The sequence below is a fragment of the Mauremys reevesii genome, linkage group 7, assembly GCF_016161935.1.
Source record: "Mauremys reevesii isolate NIE-2019 linkage group 7, ASM1616193v1, whole genome shotgun sequence".
In the NCBI taxonomy this organism is placed as follows: domain Eukaryota; kingdom Metazoa; phylum Chordata; order Testudines; family Geoemydidae; genus Mauremys; species Mauremys reevesii.
Genome location: NC_052629.1, coordinates 64,462,486 through 64,484,004, shown reverse-complemented (window position 1 = coordinate 64,484,004; position 21,519 = coordinate 64,462,486). Strand labels below are relative to the sequence as shown.

The 21,519-nt window shown below is 46.0% G+C and overlaps 1 protein-coding gene across 2 annotated transcripts in view; it reads left to right on the top strand.

The window, feature by feature from the left end:
- ADAM8 (ADAM metallopeptidase domain 8) overlaps positions 1 to 21,519 on the top strand; it is a 97,722-nt gene that overhangs the window by 57,670 nt on the left and 18,533 nt on the right. For both annotated transcript variants that reach the window (XM_039481657.1, XM_039481656.1), the window contains exons 11-15: positions 2,136 to 2,284; positions 2,616 to 2,793; positions 6,682 to 6,771; positions 8,679 to 8,874; positions 9,473 to 9,572. In XM_039481657.1, coding sequence (XP_039337591.1) covers positions 2,136 to 2,284; positions 2,616 to 2,793; positions 6,682 to 6,771; positions 8,679 to 8,874; positions 9,473 to 9,572 — 713 coding nt within the window. The remainder of the gene's footprint in view (positions 1 to 2,135; positions 2,285 to 2,615; positions 2,794 to 6,681; positions 6,772 to 8,678; positions 8,875 to 9,472; positions 9,573 to 21,519) is intronic.

Sequence of the window (21,519 nt, the reverse complement as noted above, 5' to 3'; positions counted from 1 at the left end):
CTTACCAGTCTGTAACTGCCAGGATCGCTTCCGGAGCATTTTAAAAAAGTTGGCATCACATCTGTCCTCCTGTCATCTGGTACAGAAGATGATTAAGCGATAGGCTGCATACCACAGTTAGTAGTTCTACAATTTCATATTTGAGTTCCTTCAGAACTCTTGGATGAATCCCACCTGGCTGTGGGGACTTACTACTGTTTAATTATCAGTTTGTTCCAAAACCTTCTCTACTGACACCTCAATCTGGGACACTTCCTCAGATTTATCACCTAAGAAGAATGGCTCAAGTGTGGAAATCTCCCTCACATCCTCTGCATTGAGACCTGATGCAAAGAATTCATTTAGCTTCTCCACAATGGCCTTGTCTTCCTTGAGTGCTCCTTCAGCACCTTGATTGTCTAGTGGCCCCACTGATTTTTTGGCAGGCTTCCTTCTTCTGATGTACTTAAAAACAAATTGCTGTTAGTTTTTGTGTCTTTTGCTTGGAGCTTTTCAGATTATTTTTTAGCCTGTCTAATTATACTTTTATACTTGACTTGTTTATGTTCCTTTCAATTTTTCTTAGTAGGATTTGACTTCTGATTTGTAAAGGATGCCTTTTTAACTCTAACTGCCTGTTTTACTCTGTTGTTTAGCCATAGTGTCATTTTTTTGGTCCTCTTACTATTTTTTTTATTATTTTATTTTTTTGTTGTACACATTTAATTTGTGCCTCTATTATGGTGTTTTTTAAAAATGTCCATGCAGTTTGCAGATATTTCCCTCTTGTGATTGTTCCTTTTAATTTCCATTTAACTAGCTTCCTTGTTTTTGTGTAGTTCCCCTTTTTGAAGTTAAAGGCTTCTGTGGTGGTGGCTTCTTTGGTATTCCTCTCCCACAAGAATGTTAAATCTAATTACATTATGGTCGCTATGACTGAGCAGTTCACCTATATTCACCTCTTGGACCAGACCCTGTGCGCCACTTAGGACTAAATCAAGAATTGCCTCTCTCCTTGTGGGTTCAAGGACTATCTACTTCAAGAAACCTACGTTAATGGTGTCTAGAAATTTTATTTGTTTTCCATCCTGAGGTCACATGTATCCCAGTCAGTATGCAGGTAGTTCAAATCCTCCTTTATTATTGAGTTTTCTGTTTCATAGCCTCTCTGATCTCACTGAGCATTTCAAAATCACCGTCACCATCCTGGTCAGGTGGTAGATAGTACATTTCTACTGCTATAGTCTTATTATTCAAACATGGAATTTCTATCCATAGAGTGTCTATGGTACAGTTTCATTCATTTAAGATATTTACTATATTTGACTCTATGCTTTCTTTTACATAGAATGCCTCTTCCCCACGAGCATGACCTTCTCTGTAATTCCTGTATATTTTATACCCTGGTATTATTGTGTCCCATTGGTTATCATCAGTCTACCAAGTTTATGTGATGCCAATTGTATCAATATCCTCATATAATACCAGGCACTCAAGTTCACCCATTCTAGTATTTAGACTTCTAGCATTTGTATACAATCACTTATACAATTCGTCAATATTTAGTTGTCTGCCTTCATGTGATGTAATTGAATGAGACTTTTTTTCGTTTGACTGTTTCTCTTCAGCTCCCATCTGTACTTTATAAACTTCTATCCTTTCCTCTTTACTAGGATATAGAGATTTCCTTTTAATAGATCCTCCCCTAAGAGATGTCTCTATTTGAACTGTGTGCTCCTCTGCATTTGTTAGTTTTCCCCTAGGCTTTAGTTTGCAAACTCCTCTATGACCTTTTTAATTTTATCTGCCAGCAGTCTGGTTCATTTTGGTTTAGGTGGATCCCACCCTTCCTGAATAGTCTCATCCTTTCCCAAAAGGCTCCCTAGTTCCTAATAAACCTAAATCCCTCCTCCATCATCTCATCCATGCATTGAGACCCTGCAGTTCTGCCTGTCTAACTGGCCCTGCACTTGCAAGCATGTCAGAGAATGCTACTATGGAGGCCCTGGCCTTCAGTCTCTTACCTAGCAGCCTACATTTATCTTGACATTGAACCAGGCAAGAAACTACGATGATGGGCATGGTAGAAACCCTAAGAAAGATAGGACTGAAGCATTTGGTATTCACTAGCCTGCACCCTTCTTGTTGTTGCATAGGACCACAGTTTGAATCCTATAGGAGCTGCCTCAACCGTGGCTCATGAGATGGGACACAACCTGGGAATGTCTCATGATGAAGACGTTGGTGGATGCAGCTGCTTGGCCCCAAAGACCGATGGAGGATGCGTTATGGCAGCTAGTGTTGGGTAAGGAAAACAAAAAGAGAATGGCCATAGGTGTCGGGCATTACTGTCCAATGTACATATTGAGCTCGGATTGAACGCATCAGGCTGGTGCCCCAATAGTTAAGGTACTCGCTTCCATTGAAATCAATGGTAGCACTCTTATGGACTTTAGTGAGAGCAGATTGAGTCCTCATGGACATTTTCTTCTTCAGCTTTATGTTTTTTGGAAGGTTAGACTCACAGATGTTTTAGATGTGAAGGGGTGGACGGTGTTGTTCAGGTAGTGCTGGTAAATGGAGCTTTTACCCAGAAAGTGCAGTTTACCATAATGCCTGTTTTTCTTTCCCTCCAGCATGATTTACCCAAAGTACTTCAGCAGCTGCAGTGTAAGTGACCTGCAGACGTTTCTAAGTGATCCCCGGACTAGCTGCTTACTGAATATTCCCAAGGCTGATGAGCTGTATGGGGTGCCTGTCTGTGGAAACCAGTTTTTAGAGCGAGGGGAGCAGTGTGATTGTGGGACGCCCAAGGTATGTTGACTCTCACTGGGAGATTTTAAATAAGGGAAGGGAAGCGTGGCAGCAGAACTGTGGATTTGATCTGGAACCCATATGCCCTGCTGCTGCATATGAGCTGACCAGAGCCAGTGAGCTGTTTTTGTTGCTGCAAGCAGATTTCCAGAGCCCTGCTGCTGTAGTTGCCTGATGAATAACGCTTCCTTCCTGTGTTCCTCACTTAGTGTTGCACATATTTCTGCTTAAAAGTGACTTGTGAAAGATGTTTTGCCCTTTGGTTTTGCTTCTTTGTGCTGGATACAGAGGGCCAGAGAAGCTGGTTTTGTTTGTTTGTTTTTAATAAACAGTGGTTTCTTCTGCTTGTTTCAGCTTCACACATGGCAAATCTGGCTTCCCTAGTTGTGTTTGAGGACTTTCTGGTTGACATGGAGCATATGATTCTTACTATGTATATTACAGCAGTGCCTGAAGGCCTCAACCAAGATCAGAGTCTCAGTGTTCCAGGCACTGTGCATACACCTAGTGAGGGACAGTCCCTGTCCCAAACAGCTCACAGTCTGACCAGAGCAGATGACATAGAGTAGAGAAAGGATTTGGACACACAGGCAGAGGCCAGGCAAGGTTAGGGCCAGCATTTTGTTGGGTTTTATTTCAGCATGAACATCCCTCACCCTCAAATGACTGGGGAGGGAGGGAGGGACACTGCCTGGGTCCTAGTGTTCTCTGGAGAGAGGGTTTTGCCCTGCACAGTTCTGGTGTGAGATGTGGTATCACACCTTCATTAACAGGATAGGATGTTGAATCTTTCATGCCGTCTTCATAAATAATATAGGGCAGGGATGCATCTTATCTTTGTACTGATAAATACTGATATAGCAAAGTGGTGCAATCCCTGCTGTGAACAGAGTTATGGTGGCTAGCAGCATCTCCCTCTGGCTGTCCTGGGGATTAGCTCTGCCAGTCTTGCGTTCTCTCTCCGGTGGTGTCCTCCCCCATCTTCTCTCACTCTGCAGCCCTGCTCACTCCTGGATCTTTACTCTCCTCTTCGTGGCTTGGCCCTCTGGCCAGGTCACTAAGGTCCATCCCTTCCAGGGATTTCACAGCCTTTCCAGACCTGCTCTCTGGCTGGTGTTTTCAATGCCCTTTGCCACTCCTCAGTGGGTGATAGGGGAACCCAGACCTGCCCTCTACATTGGGTTCCATCCCATGGACCTCATAACAAACAGCCACAGTCTTACCTCTTGCTGCCATTTTCGTGGCTTCTTCCTACCTTGCTGGATCCCAACCTCTCTGGGTTTGCCAGCCTCCAACTCCCTCCACTCAGTGAGTGACTGCAGCCTACTTCCCTGCAGCTTTTCCCAGCAACAGCCACCCCATTCTGCAGCCAGCTACCTGGCTTTATATAGGCCTCTCCTGTTGCTGCACTGGTGAGCCAGTTCCTCTAATTAGGACTTTCTTCTTAGCCTCCAATACAGTAGGTTAATTGGCCCATCTGGCCTCCATTTATCCCTTCCACTTGGGTGTGGGGTGAACACCCCATCACAGGTGGTATGAAGGTGCATGTAGCAGGGCATCATCAGGGAATCAGTGCTCACTCTGGGTTGGTCTGTCATGTATACTGGCTGGCAGCTGGGCAACAGAGCAAGTAATAGGCCAGGCCTCCTGGATGAGGACTGAGCAGGCAAACAGTCTATAACTCAGGCCTCCTGGCCTAAGGGCTAGCGCTCGACCTGCCCCGAGTGCAGGGCTGGAGTTAGCAGGACCCAGGCCCACCCTGCTCCACCGGGTCCCAGTCCAGGGCCCTAGAAGCAACGGGTGATCCTGTCGCGGAGTTGGCAGGGGAACATGGGTTCACTACCTCGCCTCCCGGTGCCACAACAGGACCAATGTCTCATTTCCCTGGGCTTCTTCCTACCGGTGTCTGGTGGGGCAGCACTGCAGCCACTAGGACTTTGTTACCAGCTCACGAGCAGCTCGCTCTCCACTCCCTCTTCAGGTTTCTCAGCCTCCTGGGACAGTGGTTTGTCTTCTCTCCAAACTGGCTCCAGAGAGTTATCGCCCGCCACAGCCTATCATGGGCTCCGCTGGCGGTTCAGCCCCCTGGGAAGAACTTCTGGCTCTTTCCCTGGTCTGGCTCCAGCTGAACTGCAGGAGCCTACTCTTATACTGCCTGTTCCACCCCTGCAGTTTCTGCGAAGGGGATGGTGCACGGTTAGCTGAGTCCAGCAGGGTGAGTTAACCCCCCTCTGCCTCGGAATGAGGCCACTCTGCCTCATTACACCATTACAGCAGTATCATTTATTTCCATAACCAAGAAAAAGCGATACTGGTATAAGGCATTTCATACCAGGATAACTGACAAGGCATTGCATGGATTTAACTGGATATCATTAATTTGGTACAGAAAATGTGAGTTCCAGCCCCAGGAATCCATGAAGGGTGTATATCCACTTTCTTTTCCTTTGCAGGTCCCCTTTCTGTATGTAACTAGAATTGGTCCAATAAACTGGTTCCTTAATCTCTTCACAAGTAGAAGTGCCGAGTTTTGGTTGCTGTTGTTTGTGGGCTCTTATTATTTGCTCTTCGTGTGCATTTGAGTGGGTGCTGGATATTTCTGAATTGTGCAGAAATGCCCCAAAGTTTGTGAATTTTACCACAGTCAGTCACAGATAATTGTCAGGAGTTGTGGCATTAACGCTTAGAGTTGTCTCCAGCCAGTTTCAGGCCAAGCCCTCCTGTATATTTTTCCCATGTTAATAAAAATAACTATTCAGAATGACTCTGTATTCTGTCCATTCCCACCAGTGCAGAGGCTCTGTGCTGCACACTCTGGTAGATAAGATAGAAGTTCCCTCTAGCACTTCCTGCTCAGCTGCCTGTTTTCAGCAGCTGCCCAAATCTTTTGCAGATCTTTGGTATCTTTCTGATTAATACCAGGAATTTGGTCAAGGAGCACTGACTGCAGAAACCTCTCCAGGCCATGCCTGTCTTCTCTCTCTCTCCTGTAAAAAGAACAAGGAGTCTCTAAGGTGCCACAGGTACTCCTCATTCTTTTTGCTGATACAGACTAACACGACTACCACTCTGAAATCTCTCTCCTGTGACTCACATCCTTCTTAATGCACCCTTTCCGTCCAGTGGGCAGAGGGTTTGGCAATATACCCTCTATGCTTCCGGAGCCCTGCCCTCTCTAGCAAGCAGTATAGAAGAAGTGGGGTTTCAAAACTTTCCATGGTGTTTAGTTTGTAATCTTGTGTCCAGGTTTGGATTTAGATTTCTGAACTAGTCAATTAAGCAAATCACTCCAGGGCAGCCAGTCTGCAAAGCACAGTCTTTCTCATCCCTGGCCTGAAAGTCAGTAGGAGGGATATAGCAGCACAGAGTCATCCAAGGATCAATAGGCAGATGTTTTGTTCTCCTGGTGCTCACAGAAGGATGTTACCTGCTGTTTATCTATTCCCAGCTGCTCCCCCCAGTTACTGGCTGTGTCTTCCTGGGAGGGTGCTGGCCTGCTATTCTGACATCTTTTCTGTAACAGGGGGATAACAATACTTCCCCTTCATTGTATAGTGCTTTGGGCCCATAGATAAAGCATGCTATAGAAGAGCTAAGGATGATTATAATAATTATGTCCGTAGTCAGAAGCTAGTAACAGATTCCTGTGTGGGTAGGAATGTGCCATACATGTAACTTCACAGTGTACTCACAGGAGAAAATAGTGCCATTTCTGCCCACATCCCCCAGTGGTGCCACACAACAGGAGACGTACACAGCCCTTTTGCAGGAGCCCCCCTTGGTGACGTTCAAAGGGTTGCTGATTTTAGGAGGTTCTCCAGGTGACTCACTGCTCTCATCCCCAGTGTATCCACTCCCCAACCCACATATGTTGTGTTTGTTTGTTAGGAATGCAGGGATCCCTGCTGCAACGCCACCACCTGCCGACTAAGTGACGGAGCAGAATGTGCTATGGGAGAATGCTGCCAACAGTGTAAGGTAAAATCAGTCTCCAGACAACGTCTGCTAGGAACTGCCTTGGGGGAGTCTGGCTGATTGACAACTGGGGAAAAGGGCCCAAAGAAATGAAATGAGACCAATTCCCCAGCCCTGCTAAAGTGCCCAGCACATGAGTGCATGAATGTGATATTTCCTGGCTTTATGGTCAGCATATTTCTTCTCAAGGTGAGAGTTTAAGTAAGCCTGACATGCACATGCTACTGCCAGGTTATTGGGTAGAAAGGTATGAAGCCACTGGGATGCTCACAGATGTGAACAAACATGTCTGGCTTCTCAGGTAACCCCTGGCTACACCAAAGCAACCATACAGCTCTCTGAGTCAAGGTCTTTGTCCCGGGGGTCCCAAAGGCTGCCAGTCAATAGCATTGGAGCCCTAATTAAATGGATTAAAAACTGACTGACTGAATGTAGGCTACGCTTACAGCCTGGGGCGGGGGGGCTGCTTTTTGGAAAGCAAGGGCTAAAAAAGGGACTTAGAGTCGTGATAGGAACCAGCTGAACATGAGCTGTCAATGTGATGCTGTACCTAGGGGTATGTTTGCACAGGAGCTGAGATGTATAATTCCCAGCCCAAGTGGATAGATGAGCTCGCGTGCTAAAAATAGTTGTGTGACCAGGCAGCAGCTCTGGCTAGCCATCGGAGTACAATCCCGTCTGACCCCAGGGATACATACTCTGGCTTCTAGCCTGAGCCACCACCTGTGCTGCCGGAGCCACAATTCTGTTTTTAGCACACTGGCTTGAGCAGAGCTAACATGCATATCTCTACCTGAACTGGAAATCACACCTAGTGTAGACATACCCTATGGGGGTGAATGTGATAATTGGCTGTATAAGCAGGGGAATATTGAGCAGTAGCAAGGAGACAGTGTTATCTCTGCATATGGCATTAATGTATCCTGCATCCAGTCCTGATGTCCACACTTCAGAAAGGGTATTGAAAAATTGAAAGGGGTTCAGAAAAGAGCCGCAACAATGATTTGAGTTCTGGAAAACCTGCCGGCCAAGGAAAGATTTAGGAAGCTCAATTTATTTTATTTACCCAAGAAAAGGTTAAGAAGTGACTTGATCACAGTCTATTGGTACCTACATTGGGAGAAGACTTTTGCAGAGGGATCTTTAGTTTAGCAGACAAAGGCAGAATGAGATCCAATGACTGGAAGCTGAAGCTAAAGACAAATTCAGACTAGAAATAAAGCTCAGTTTTTTAACAGGGAGGGTAATTAACCATTGGAACAGCTGATGTAGGAACGTGGTAGATGCTCCATCATTTGTAGTCTTTAAATCAGTACAGAATCAGTTCGAGAGATCTTCTAGCTGAACCACAAGATATGGTTCTGAAACAGGAATCACTGGTGGCCATTCCTGTTGTTCAGGAAGTCACACTAGATGATCATAATGGTCCTGTCTGGTCTTAACAGCTGTGACTCTGTGGTTAAGAAAAGGTAGCTGAACTCAGTTGCTTCTAGACAACATTGTACAAATCGTTAAGGTGAACAGGTTGGGTATGAGTCACTGAGGAAGGGTCACATTACAAGTGGTTGAATGTCTCCAGGCCCAGCTCACATGCTAAGGATGTGTTTTCACTTTCCTGGTGCCAGCAGTATTCACCTATGACCATCTGATGTTGAAGACTGCAGGGTAGGGCTTAGCACAACTCCCCAAAGTCAAACTCCAACCCCAGGTAGTTCCCTGACTATGGGTCAGACCCTACACTGGCCTTGACTTCAGTGGGACCAGGATCAGCCCTTCCCACTCTGCCAGATCAGCAAGCCAGCCAGGGAATGCGGAAGGCTAGGGTGCAACCTGACTGATGGGCACTCACTAACACCTTCTGCCCCCTCCCCCACCCCTGTTCCTTGGGGACTGTGTTTGTGTTTGCTAAGGTGAAGGCTGCTGGTGTGTTGTGTCGTGCCAGTAAGAACAGCTGTGATCTGCCTGAGCATTGCACTGGCCTCTCAGCGGAGTGCCCGGAGGATGTCTTCCAAGAGAATGGTGTGCCGTGCCAGTATGGGAATGGCTACTGTTACAACGGGGTGTGCCCCTCGCACAGCGAGCACTGCCGCACGCTCTGGGGTGCAGGTAACATGGCTCTTTGCATGCGCTCCTTCAGCTCCATGCTCACAAGGCGAGCTCATGCCAATGCAGTTCAGTGTGCGTCCATTGCTGAGGCTGCAGCACATAGACTGGGGGCCCAGGTCTCCTTGGCCTCTCTGTGACTCAGTTTCCCCACTTCACTGAATGCAGGGCAGGAGGGATTGGTGATGCTAAATCAACCACCCTGGCCACTAAGTTTGGGCACTTCAAAATACCTTAAGTCAGGCACCTGAGATCGGAGGCTCCCAGAACCTATGGCTGCTTCTGAAAGTAGTGGCCTTAAAGTTTATGAAGAGCTTTGAGATCTTGGATGGAAGGCACTAGGGATGGGCATTATTTTATCACTAGTTCCTGACAGAGGGGTGATGTGGGTTAGGAGGTGCCCAGTAGAGTGGAGGGAACGGGGGAGCCCCAGAGTCACCTGCCAGAGGAAGAGGGTGGTGGGGGAAGTTTTCGATATACCTGGTGTGGGGGGAAAGGTGGGAAGAGGTGTCACCCCATGAGGTGTGGTGCTGCTCACACAGGCTCGGGTTAGCTTGCCTTTGTGAAACTCCAGTGTCATCTCTTCTCTGTGTCCCTGCAGAGGCCCAGGTGGCCCCTGATGTCTGCTTTGAGTACAATGGCCTCCAGAGGGACTACCTGCATTGCCTGACAGAGAACGGGAAAAGGCCCTGCAGCCCAAAGTAAGGAACTGAAGCACCCAGTGCCAAAGGTGTGAGAGTCTGTGCGTGGAGTGGAGTCATTGTGAGCTGGGCTGGAGTGGGAGGGAATCTCCACTGGGAGGAGGCATTGTCATTGTGAGCCAGTCTTTGGGGGCGGAGGGGGGGATCTCTTTGGGGCGAAGGTGGAGTCATTGTGAACTGGTCCCATTGGGGAGGTGATCTCTATGGAGAGGGGGCAGAGTCACTGTGAGCTGGTCCTGTGGAGGAGGGGATCTCTATGGGGAGAAGGTGGTGTCCCCAAGCTGCAGTTCCAGGCCATTGTGTGAGGGGCCATGCTCCAGCCCTTTGCTTTCAGTGACAGGGCACTTTTTAATTTTAAGCCATGTCTTTATCTAGGAAGTTTTAACAGGTTTACAAATCCCAGCTATGTAAATATCAGAGACAATACAGTAATCATTACAGCAGTGTTTAGAGAAACACTATTCAGTAATATAATTATTGAATCTCTTTATTTAGCAGGGTTTTACCATATTACACTGAGCACCTTTATACTACCCATGACATATCATTTCTGGTGATTTTATTAAATTCAGTGAATTCTCTGATTACACACATTTAACAGATCAGGCCTGTCTATCAAATGTTAAATAAAAAAAACCCACAAAAATACCCCAAACAAAAACAACTGTACAGGTGTGCTGGTTCTTTTGCAGACGAAAGTAGTTTGTCTGAATAGTGAATACATGGTAACTAAGTATCTAAGTAGCTATTTGTCCCCTATCTATTTTGCTGGGTATGTAACTAGTGTGTTACTTTTTCCATAACAACTGCCCATATTTTTTGAACCATTCTTCTATGGTTGGGCTATTTTTCTTTTTGCAAGGGAGGCTATCAATAGCCCAGCAGTAGGGATCATTTGGTAATAAATATCCAACAGTTGGTGATATCTGGTTACGAATTTCATCCCAGTACTGTTCAGTGACTGAACATGTCCACCATATGTGCATAAAATCTCCTCTTTCACCACAATTTCATGACCTTTTATCCCCATTCAATCTCTCTCTCTCTCTGTATATAGTGTAACCCATTTGAGCTGAAACAGTATCTTAAATAAATTTTCTTTTATTGTGCTACAAACTGAGGTTTACTGGTCCACTTTTCCAGATCAGAACCCATTCCTCTGTGGTAATTTATCTATCCACGTCCTTTTTCTACCGTGTCATATATGGACATTTTTTTGTTAGGAAAGTTGTCTGCAGAGATGTCAATCAATAAATTAATTATACTTGTTTGGTTCCTAATTGAGCAGACCCCATTTCTTTTATTAAAGTTAGCTTTCTGTATAAAACTGCTTTTCTAGAAAGTTGAAAAACATAATGCATAACTTGAAAGTACTAGTACTTGGGAGAGGAGAGTGGTCCAGTTAAAGTTAGTTTTGATCTCTAAATAAGTTAGAAAAGTTTCTTTGCTGAATAACTGAATATTCTATGGCTTTTCAAGTCTTTAAGATCTCCGGTTCGTGATTTGCATTAAAATTTGTATTGTTTGTAATGGGTGTCACTGGTGAGGTAACATGATTTATTTCATCTCTAGTTCCATCCCAAACTCATAGCCTATGATAAAGAATGTGTACACATTTCTGGAGCATGTGATTTTTTTTATTAGTCCATGGTAGTCTAGCAGAGCTTACATTGCCACAATTTTCTTGTTCAATAAAGACCCAGTGTCTGGCTGGTTTAGAGTGCCCCCAGTCAACTACTGCTTTGTACTACTGTCTGGTTGGATAGAATATTTGGAACAGTTAGTCCACCCTGTTTAATGGGTCAGTACAAAGTATCTGGACTCACTCTTGGTCTTTTCTTAGTCCATATAAATTCTAACAACATCCTCTGTATTCCTGCTGGTTTTATCTAGTTTGATTACCAGGAAGCTTTTGAAACAAGAAAAATATCCTTGGAAAATGTTCATTTTGACTGTGGCTGTTCTTCCCAACCAAGAAATTGCATATTAGCCCTAGCACTCCAGATCTTTTTTCATTTGCTGAAGTAGTGGTTTGATATTTAGATAGTAAACCCTGTCTAGGTTGCTTAAGATATGAATTCCAAGATGCTCCGGGTGCCCCTAAACCTCCAACTGCCGGAAGCTGGGATTGGACAACAGAGGATGTATCACTCAAAATTGCCCAGTTCTGTTCATTGCCTCTGAAGAATGCTGGGCTAAATGGACCATTGTTCTGATCCAATGTGACTGTTCTTGGGTATCTTATAGAATTTGTTGCCCATTTGTATCCAAATGTTTTCTGGAGGAATGACTTCTCAAGTCTGGCAAATTTAAGGCTGACAGTTCAGATTTGGCATAATTTACTGTAAATCCAGATGCTTTCCCAAAGTCCTGGATTTCTTTATATACTAATTTTAGGGAAATATTTCATTCAGATAAATATAGTATTACATCATCTGCAAATAAAGCTATTTTTGGATGTGTTCCTGCAAGTTTTATTGCTGTGATATATGCATTATTCCTTATCCTCTGTGCAAAAGGCTCCATGGCTAGGGCAGAAAGGAGACAATGGACATCCCTGACTAGTTCCTCTGCATAATTCAAATGGAGATTTAAGTCCATTAACTCACACAGCTGCTTTTGGGCTGGTGTGAAGAGCATTTTAAGGAACTGGGGACCGATGCCCACAGGACAGGACTTGAAACAGAAAGTTCCACTCTATTCTACCAAAGGCTTTCTCTGCATCAAATGATAACAAAAGAAATGGATCTTTCTTTGCTCTAGCGTTATGGATGATTCCAAGGAGCCTTCGAATATTGTTTGAAATTGTCTATCCTTAATTAACCCAGTTTGATCTGAGCTTATATAAACCAAGAGCAATCGGCTAGCTAGTATTTTTGCTAAAATCTGTCATGATTCAGCAGTGATATGAGCCTATAAGAACTGCATATGGTAGGGTCTTTTCCATCTTTAGGATAGAACAACAATAGCTTCTTTGAGTGATGGTCCCTATGTGTATTCCATACATGGGTATACATTCTCACCTGAGTCAGGAAATTCTTCCAAGCGGTGTCCGTTGGCCTGCACATACGCCGTACAGAGGTCTCAACTAACCAGCAGTGCCCTCCAAGCACGTGCCTAGGAGCAGAGCCTCCACCACTTAACCCCAAAGACTCTTCTTCTAGGGCTAACCATGAGGGAAGAGGGCACTACCATGGAGACTTCATGCATGGAACCTGAGGGCTGGCCCTACTAAAGACCCCCAGATTGGAGGGCAAAGCATTTAAAAAGACAGATCCACCAGTTCCATCAGTCATCTGGGTACTGAAGTGTAAGGACCAATGTTCAATGGCTCTATCCACCATTGTCAGTACCACCTCATTCATCCAAGGACTGCCCTGCTGCCATGGACTACTGGAATCTCTTGGACACCAGGCTATATGGACACTTACATAACACATGTTTCTCCCTTATTGACAGTCTTCACTTCTCTCTGGCCTGGCCCTCTTGCGGGATGTTGTTACTCCAGAGGAGGAGTCTATGTCAGTGTCCCAGGAGCTGTTTCATCTCCAACCCTCTTGTCAGGAGTGCTCTGGTCCTGACTGCTACCAGTGGAGCAGTTTTCAGATGAGTCAGATATGCTAGCCACTCTGGTATCTCCATGGAGACAGTCAAGCCCTGACAAATATACAAGGAGTATGCTCACTATTTTTGCTATGACTCCTCTAGGGACCACTGGTACCAATTCACTTGGGGTTCCCTGCAACAAACCAATCTCTCTTTCCTTATGATGATCCTTATAGCAGGCAGCTGGGCCCTGCTCACTGTGTCTGTCGGTGTAGAAGGAAGAAGAAGGTGACTGTAATGGGTTCGACTCACCCCTGCGGCGCCTCCTGCTGGTCATCCTCGGGAATTAGCTCTTTCCAGCCCTGGAGCACCCTCTGCAGGCCGGTGATCCACCTGTTTGCTACTGGCCCCCGTGTCCCTCCCAGGACCCCGGTGCCCCTTTAACCTTTAACTGGGTTTCCCCTTCCCAGGGGAACCCCCACCTCCTATCCCCACTTCGCCTCAGTAGTGGCTACTGCCCAGTCTCTATCTAGCCCCCGTTCGCTGGGGCAGACTGCAGTAGCCAGCATTCATCATCAGCAAAGGGGGTTTGGACCTGCTGCCTTGGCCTACCCCTAGGTTGCCCCCTGCAACCCCCAGTACCTTTTGCCCTCTGCTAGGCCGCAGCCTGGGGCTTTCTAGGCTGGAGCTTCCCCAGCTCCTCAGCCTTCCCCAGCCCTGCTTCACCCTAGGTACCTTGTCTCAGTTCCCGGCAGCCAGGCCCATCTCCCTCTAGAAAGAGAGAGAGACTGACTGGGCTCCTGGCTCACAGCCTTTTATAGGGGCCAGCTGTGGCCTGATTGGGGTGTGGCCCAGCTGCGGCTACTTCCCCAATCAGCCCAGCTTGAGAGCAGCAGCTCTCAAGCCCTGCCAAGCCGCTTTTAAACCCCTTAAAACCGGGAGCAGGGATCCACCCTGCTACAGTGACCCAGATCTGCAGGTACTAATGGTTCCGATGAGTGTCTCCTCATGATCCCCAGATGAAGCAGTCACTCCTACATCTCCACTGGATGACCCCGTCAGTACCAGGAGCTACAGCAAAGAGTTGCCAACAACCTCCAAATCCCAGTAGAGGAGGTCCAGGACCCTCAACACTGGCTTCTGGATACCTTGCAACTTCAGGGAAGGAATAAGGTGGCCCTCCTGATTAATAAGGCCATCCTAGAACTGGCTGGAGTGGTATGGCACACTCCAGTATCGTGTGCCCGTACCCTGAAGAGAACAGAGAAGAGAGATTTTTCGTTCCTGCTGAGAGATCTGCTCCTAGCTCACTGGTGGTACAGGCAGGTACAGAAAGGGCTCAGCCACACGATCAAAGGACCACCCAACAGAAGAGACTGGAACTCCTGGGGAGGAAGATCCTCTCCTCCGCAGGCCTGCAATTTTGTGTTGCTAACTAATAGGCTGTGTTAGCAAAATACGACTTTAACAACTATTCCAGTCTTGCAAACTTCATAGGAGAAGCTTCCCACAGAGGACAGAGCCCAGTTTCAGTCCTTTATAGATGATGGAAATCTAATAGCAAAAGCAGCTCTCTGGGCAACAGTGGTTGCAGCAGATACAGCCTCTAGAAGTCTGGGTGCTGGCTTAGTCATGAGGAGGGATACTTGGCTCCAATTGTCAAGGTTTCCTAGGGAGGTCCAGAACACCATCCAGGACTTCCTCTTTGATGAGTCAAATCTATTTAACAAGAGAATGGATGAGTTCCGCATTCATTAAAGGACTCTAGATTGACTCTGCATTTCCTGTGGATTTATATTCCAGACCCCAGGAGGAAACACCAGAGACAATCTTATAGTCTAAGACCATTGCCTCCTCATGCACCTTATTACTGGCCCAGCCAAGCCTCCGTGGAAGTACCACAGGGTTCAGAGGCCTTGCTCCTCAGCCCCTCTACTGCCACAGCCTCTAATTACTTCCAACTGCCTGCTAAGGGCCATACTGGTCGAGACCCACCTACCACCACTGAGGCCACCCACCTCTTCTCTAGTCATTTTTGGGGGCCATCTTACACTCTTCATACACAACTGGAGGATGATCATGACAGACAGTTGGGTCTTGGAGATTATATGTCAGGGGTATTCCATAGAGTTTCTCCCCTTTGCTCCTCACAAACCCCCTTCCCAGTCCCACTTTGGGGACCACTCTCACAATCAAGAGAAGGGGTTCTACTCATTGTATTTCTTAATCCCCAAAAAAGACAGAGAGTGGAGACCCATCCTGGACCTTTGGCAACTCAACATCTTCCTTTGAAAGATGAAATTCTAGATGATTCCATTGGCAGCAGTAATCTCCTGCCTTCAGGAGGGGATGTGGTCTGCGACTCTCAACATGAAGGACATATATTTTCATATGGACATTCATTCTTCACACAGGTTTATGGTAGGCCAGAAACAAGTCCTGTTTTAAATCCTCTCCTCTTGGACAAGCTATGGCACCTGGAGTCATTTCAAAGGTTTTCTCTGTGGTAGCAGCCCAGATGAGACGCTAGAGCTATATTGTATTGCCAGACCTGGATGATTGGCTCCTGGTAAGCTGCTCACATCAGAAGGTCAGGTCGGTAACAAGATGCCTCATATAGCTTCCATCAGACCTAGGCATTCACATAACTAGAGAATAATCCGTTTTGTCACCCACGATGTCGATAAACCTTATAGGGGCAATTTTATACTTGGTTTCCGCAAGAGCATTCCTCCCTGCAATCAGATTTCATAGAATGAGCATCTTTGTTTCACGCACTACCTGCAGACCAGGAACTAAAGTGCACAGGTGCCTTTCACTGTTAGACCTCATAGCCACATGCATCTACCTGACACCATTCACCACGCTCCACTTGCAGTGCCTGCAAACCTGGCTCCACTCAATCTATCAACTGGACAAGGAGCCCATTCCCACCAGAGTTATCTGCTCCATTGCCTGGTGGTCGAACCCAGGTGGTCGAACCCAGGAAAGATCATGGTGGGAGTTCCCTTCCACTCTCCCACCCACAGAGCCACCATTGTGACCTATGGTCAGGTGCTCACTTGGACAATGATATTGCTAAGGGCACCAGGACCCCACAAGAGGCCAGACTACACATCAACATACTGGAACTGAGGGCAGTCTGTCTTACGTGCGAGGCCTTCCTCCTGCTCATACACTCACTCCATATACAGATAATGTCAGACTATATCAGCACTGTGGTTTACATAATAAGGGAGGGGCAAGAGCTCATTCCCTCTGCCTGGAAGCCATCAGACTATGGAACTGGTACATCAGGAACCGTATCATGATACAGGCTGCTTACCCTTCCGGATATCCACAACTCCCCCCCAGGCAGCAGACTAAGAGAGACTTTCTTGGCCCCATGAGTGGGAGATACACAACAACCTAAAACAAGATATTAAACAACAGAGACACACCCACAATAGACCCTCTTTTTCCCCATACAACCAGAAAGGAAGCTTTCCATTATCCACAGGCAGGAGCCATGGGTAATGGCTCCCAAAGTGATGCTGCTGCTGTGTGTCAAAACAACCACAGATATGCCTTTTTCCCCTTCCCCCTTGCTTCCTTAGGGGTAGGGAAGAAGATTAACAGATAGTCATCAGTATTCTCTTAGCACCCTACTGGTACTGGTCCTTCTGATTCATGAACTTGGAACTTTTTCCTTGCCCTAGCTGCCCCCCCCCCTGACTGATCTCCTACTCCTAGCTAGAGAAGAGAGAAAGATCCCCCAGCCCAGCTCCCTCCTCTCCACCTCATGCCCTGGTGTTTGGATGGGCATCAGACAGAATGCTCATGTTTGGCCCCTGTTCAAATTATCATTAACCAAAGTAGGAAAGGTTCTACTAGAAACTGCTACCTGGCCAAATGGAGACATTTCTTGGCCTGGGCACAACTCCACCAACATTCTTCACTGCCACACATTCATTCATTTTTTTTAATCTTCTTCTTTTTTCTTCTTTCTTTCTCTCCTTAATTAATGCGCAGCCACCTGCTCACAGTGCAGTTATTGGTCCCTCCCCCCCTCAGGGATGATCCCCCGATGTTCCATCTTACCCACCCAATATGAATGGCCTAAAGGAGGCCTCCTTCCCACCAGTCTTCCCACCCCTCAATGGGACCTTAATCTCGTCCTGTCAGGACTTCCTCCCTTCCTCACCCCCTCCTTGAACATGTTCCATGCCCCCACCTGTCCAACATGGTGGCATTTTTGTGGCTGCCACTTCAGCCAGGAGGGTTGGTGAGCTCAGAGCCATCCTGGTGGACTCTTTTTCACAAAGAAAAGGTCCCTTTTCACCTACATCCTAAGTTTTTCCCTCAGGTGGTTTCTGAGTTCCACATCAATCAAAGTATTCACTTACCTCTACTTGCAATGGACCAAACCTTATAGAAAATCACTGAGACAGTCTATCACCATTGCAGAAAGATCACATGGACAAGCTACATCCTCCCAGAAGATTTCTAAGTGGGTTCAGGATGCATCTTACAGTGCTACAAGGTAGCAAAAATCCCTCCCCATAGTTCCCCAGCTCACTCCATGAGAGTGCAGGCTGCCTCCAGGGCATCCCTATGTGACAAGACACCTGCAAGGCAGCTCCTTAGAGTTCTGTCCACACGTTCATGACACATTGCGCTTTAGTTCATGCCTTGGCTGTGGATGCAGCAGTGGAACCTGCAGTGGTGCAAGCATCTTTGCTACAAGCTTCCTCACACCCACCTCTAGTCTGAGCACTGCTTGCCAGTCACCCATTGGTGGAAGACACATAGAGACTGTCTCTTGAAGAAATGGGTGTTATGTACTATAACTGGAAGTTCTTTGAGATGTGTGGTCCCCATCTGAATTCTACTACTTTCCCTTCATCCCCTCTGCTTCAGATCATGTGAGATTGCAATAAGAAGAGGAACTGGACAAGTTTGACCCTCATTGTCTCTTTTACTCTCAGTAGGGAGTATGAGGAGATCTATGGCGCATGTGCGGGCCAACAGACACTGCTTGTAAGAATTTCTGGACTCAGGCACATGGCGTGCATGCATACCCATGTGTGGAATATAGATAGAGTCCACACATCTCAAAGAACTTCCAGTTACAGTAAATAACCTCAATTTCTTCCATAGGTTGTTGAAGTTCCTTCCCTAACAGAAAACATTAAAAGGGACCCACAAATACCTCCTTAAATACTTCGTAAAATTCAGCTGGGAAGCCACTAAGGTTTTGGATTTTTACGACTTTTGATATTTGCTATTGCATCTAAAATTTCTTCTTCTTCTTCTATTTCTTTATCTAAAGTTTCTTTATCAAGTTTTTTATATTTGGCAAGTCTGAAACTTCCAGATATTTTTCAATAACTTCAGAATTTGGAGTATCTGAGGTATAGAGGCTTTTATAGTAAGTAGTAAAAGTAGCACATATGTCTTTAGGGTGTGTAATTATCCTTTACTGATTGTTTTTAATTAGTGGAATAATATTTGATCTTTAATCCATTTAAGCTTTTGAGCCCAGAGTTTATCACATTTATTCCCTTTTTTTCATAAAACATCTGCTTTGAATACCTAAGAGCATTTTCAGTGGCATCTGTCATCAGCGTACTCAATTTCCCCTTCATATTAGTTAGTTGTGGATATGCTTTTTTTGAACCTATGTTTTTATGAATGTCTTTTAAACTTTGTATCTCCTGTTCTAGTTTTATTTTTTCTTGAGCACTTTCTTTTTTCAGTTGAGAGGTTCTGCTTATAAACTGGCCCCTAAATATTGCTTCATCTGCCTCCCAAAGAAGACCTCTTTTTATATTGTTGGTATCATTTATTTGAAAATATTGAACAACGGCTGCAACTCGACCTTTGTCCTGGAGAAGTAAGCAGTTCATTTTCCCAAAAGTGATTTGTGGGAACCATCCCAGCCATCAAATATTATTTCTAATGGTGCATGATCTGACCATGTAATGGTGCCAGTTTCTGCAGATCTTGTCTGCTTCATTAAGGATTTGAGATTAACATTAAATCTATTCTAGTATATAACTGATGAGGGTGTGAATGAAATATGTAATTCCGTACCCTGAGTGTCTTCTCTCCAGCAAACTGAAAGATTCAGTTGTTGGCACATGGAAGTCAATGCTACACCTACATCCCTAGCCACCTTGTTTTTTTATCCCATCTGTACCAATAAGAATCAATGTGCAACTAAAGTCTCCTCCAAGTATAATTTCCGCTTCCCCAAAGCATTGCTGTATTTTAAAGAAGTCCTTAAAAATGTTTTTTTTTGCTTTGGTTGGGAGCATACACTGAGCCACTGTTATTAATAAGATAATCCATCCCTCTTTATCCTTAAATTGATCTTTCATCTGAAAAGTTACGTGTTTAGTAAATATCATGCCCACTCCTCTTTTCTTTAGCTGAAGCAAAAAATGTCTGTGGAAACCAATAACCTTTCATGCCTATAATTTGCCCCCCCCCCAGGACTAAAAGGCCAGAAGGGACCATCATGATCATCTAATCGACCTCCTGCACATTGCAGGCTACAGACCCTCACCCACCCACTCTTGTAATAGACCCATAACATCTGGCTGAGTTACTGAAGTCCTCAAATCATGATTTAAAGACTTCCAGTTACAGAGTATTCACCATTTACACTAGTTTAAACCTGCAAGTGACCAGTGCCCCATGCTGCAGAGGATGGCGAAACCCCCCCAGGGTCTCTGCCAATCTGACTGAGGGAAAAATTCCTTCCTGACCCCAGACATGGCGATTAGTGGGACCCTGAGCATTTTGGCAAGATCCACCAGCCAGACACCTGGGAAAAATTCTCTGTAGTAATTCAGAGCCCTCCCCCTCTAGCGTCCCATCACTGGCTGTTGGAGATATTTGCTGCCAGCAGTTGCAGATCAGCTACTTACCATTGTAGGCAGCCCCATCATACCATCCCCTCCATAAACTTATCAAGCTCAGCCTTGAAGCCAGTTAGGTTTTTTGTCCCCACTGCTCCCCTTGGAAGGCTGTTCCAGATCTTCACTCCTTTGATGGTTGGAAGCCTTCACCTAATTTCAAGCCTAAACTCATTGATAGCCAGTTTATATCCATTTGTTCTTGTGTTGTCATTGGCGCTTAACTCCAATAATTCCTCTCCCTCCCTGGTATTTATCCCTCTGATGTATTTATAGAGCGCAATCATATCTCCCTTCAGCCTTCTTTTGGTTAGTCCCACCAATTTGGTCCCATTAAGCTATTTGAGTTTGACTTATGGAGATTACATAAGCATCTCCCAACAATCTCCCCAAATTCCTAGTTTAAAGATCTTTTAATTGGTTGTGCCAACCTCCATCCCAGAAGTCTATTTCCCTCCCTACTTAGGTGGAGCCCATCCCATGAGAACAGTCCTCTGACCGTGAATGGCTCCCAGTGGTCAAACATCCCAAAGCCCTCCTTATAGCACCACTGCCTGAACCATCTGTTGATCATCATAATCTTGCCTCGCCTTCACTCTCCTCCTCTAGGGACAGATGATGTTCGTCCATCGTTTTCGAAGAAGACCTTGACATCTAGCAGGTTGTGAGCTGTCCACAGTGCGTCCGCAGGTGGCTGATAAGGCCAATACGGGCACGAAATGTTCTGCCACATTTCGGGCAGACATGTGCACCACTGTTACTACATTTACAGCTCTGGCTTTACGGAGTGCTCGCTTCTCTTGTGCTATAGTTATCCTTCTGGCTTCAGATGTCTGGCAGCCTTGATGGATCAGCGTACGCCATGTCGATCGGTCTTGTGCCAGGCTTTCCCAGGAGGTGATGTCAATATCCAGGGACTTAAGAGAGGCTTTCAGCGTGTCTTTGTATCGCTTCTTTTGTCCCCCGTGCGATCGCTTTCCTTGAGACAGCTCACCATAAAAGAGCTGCTTGGGGATGCGGTGGTCTGGCATCCTTACAACATGGCCTGCCCAGCGTGTCTGGGCTTTCATAAGCAGAGTATAAATTGACGGCAGGCCTGCTCTGGAGAGGACTTCTGTATCTGGCACCTTATCCTGCCACCGGATCCTCAGAAGTCTGCGGAGGCAAGTCATGTGGAAGTGGTTCAGTTGCCTAGTGTGCCTCCTGTATACAGTCCAAGTCTCACTGGCATACATCAGGGTAGTTAGCACTACTGCTCGGTAGACTTTAAGCTTTGTAGCAAGGCTTATTCCACGGCGGTCCCACACGTTGGTCAACAGTCTGCCAAATGCAGAACTTGCCTTAGCGATTCTGCAGTTGACCTCGATGTCAATTGTCACTGCGCGAGAAAGGGTGCTGCCAAGGTATGTAAATTGGTCCACTGCTTGCAGCTTTTGTCCCTTCACTATGATGGTGGGCTCTTGGTGTTGGGCTTTCGGAGCTGGCTGGTGCATCACTTC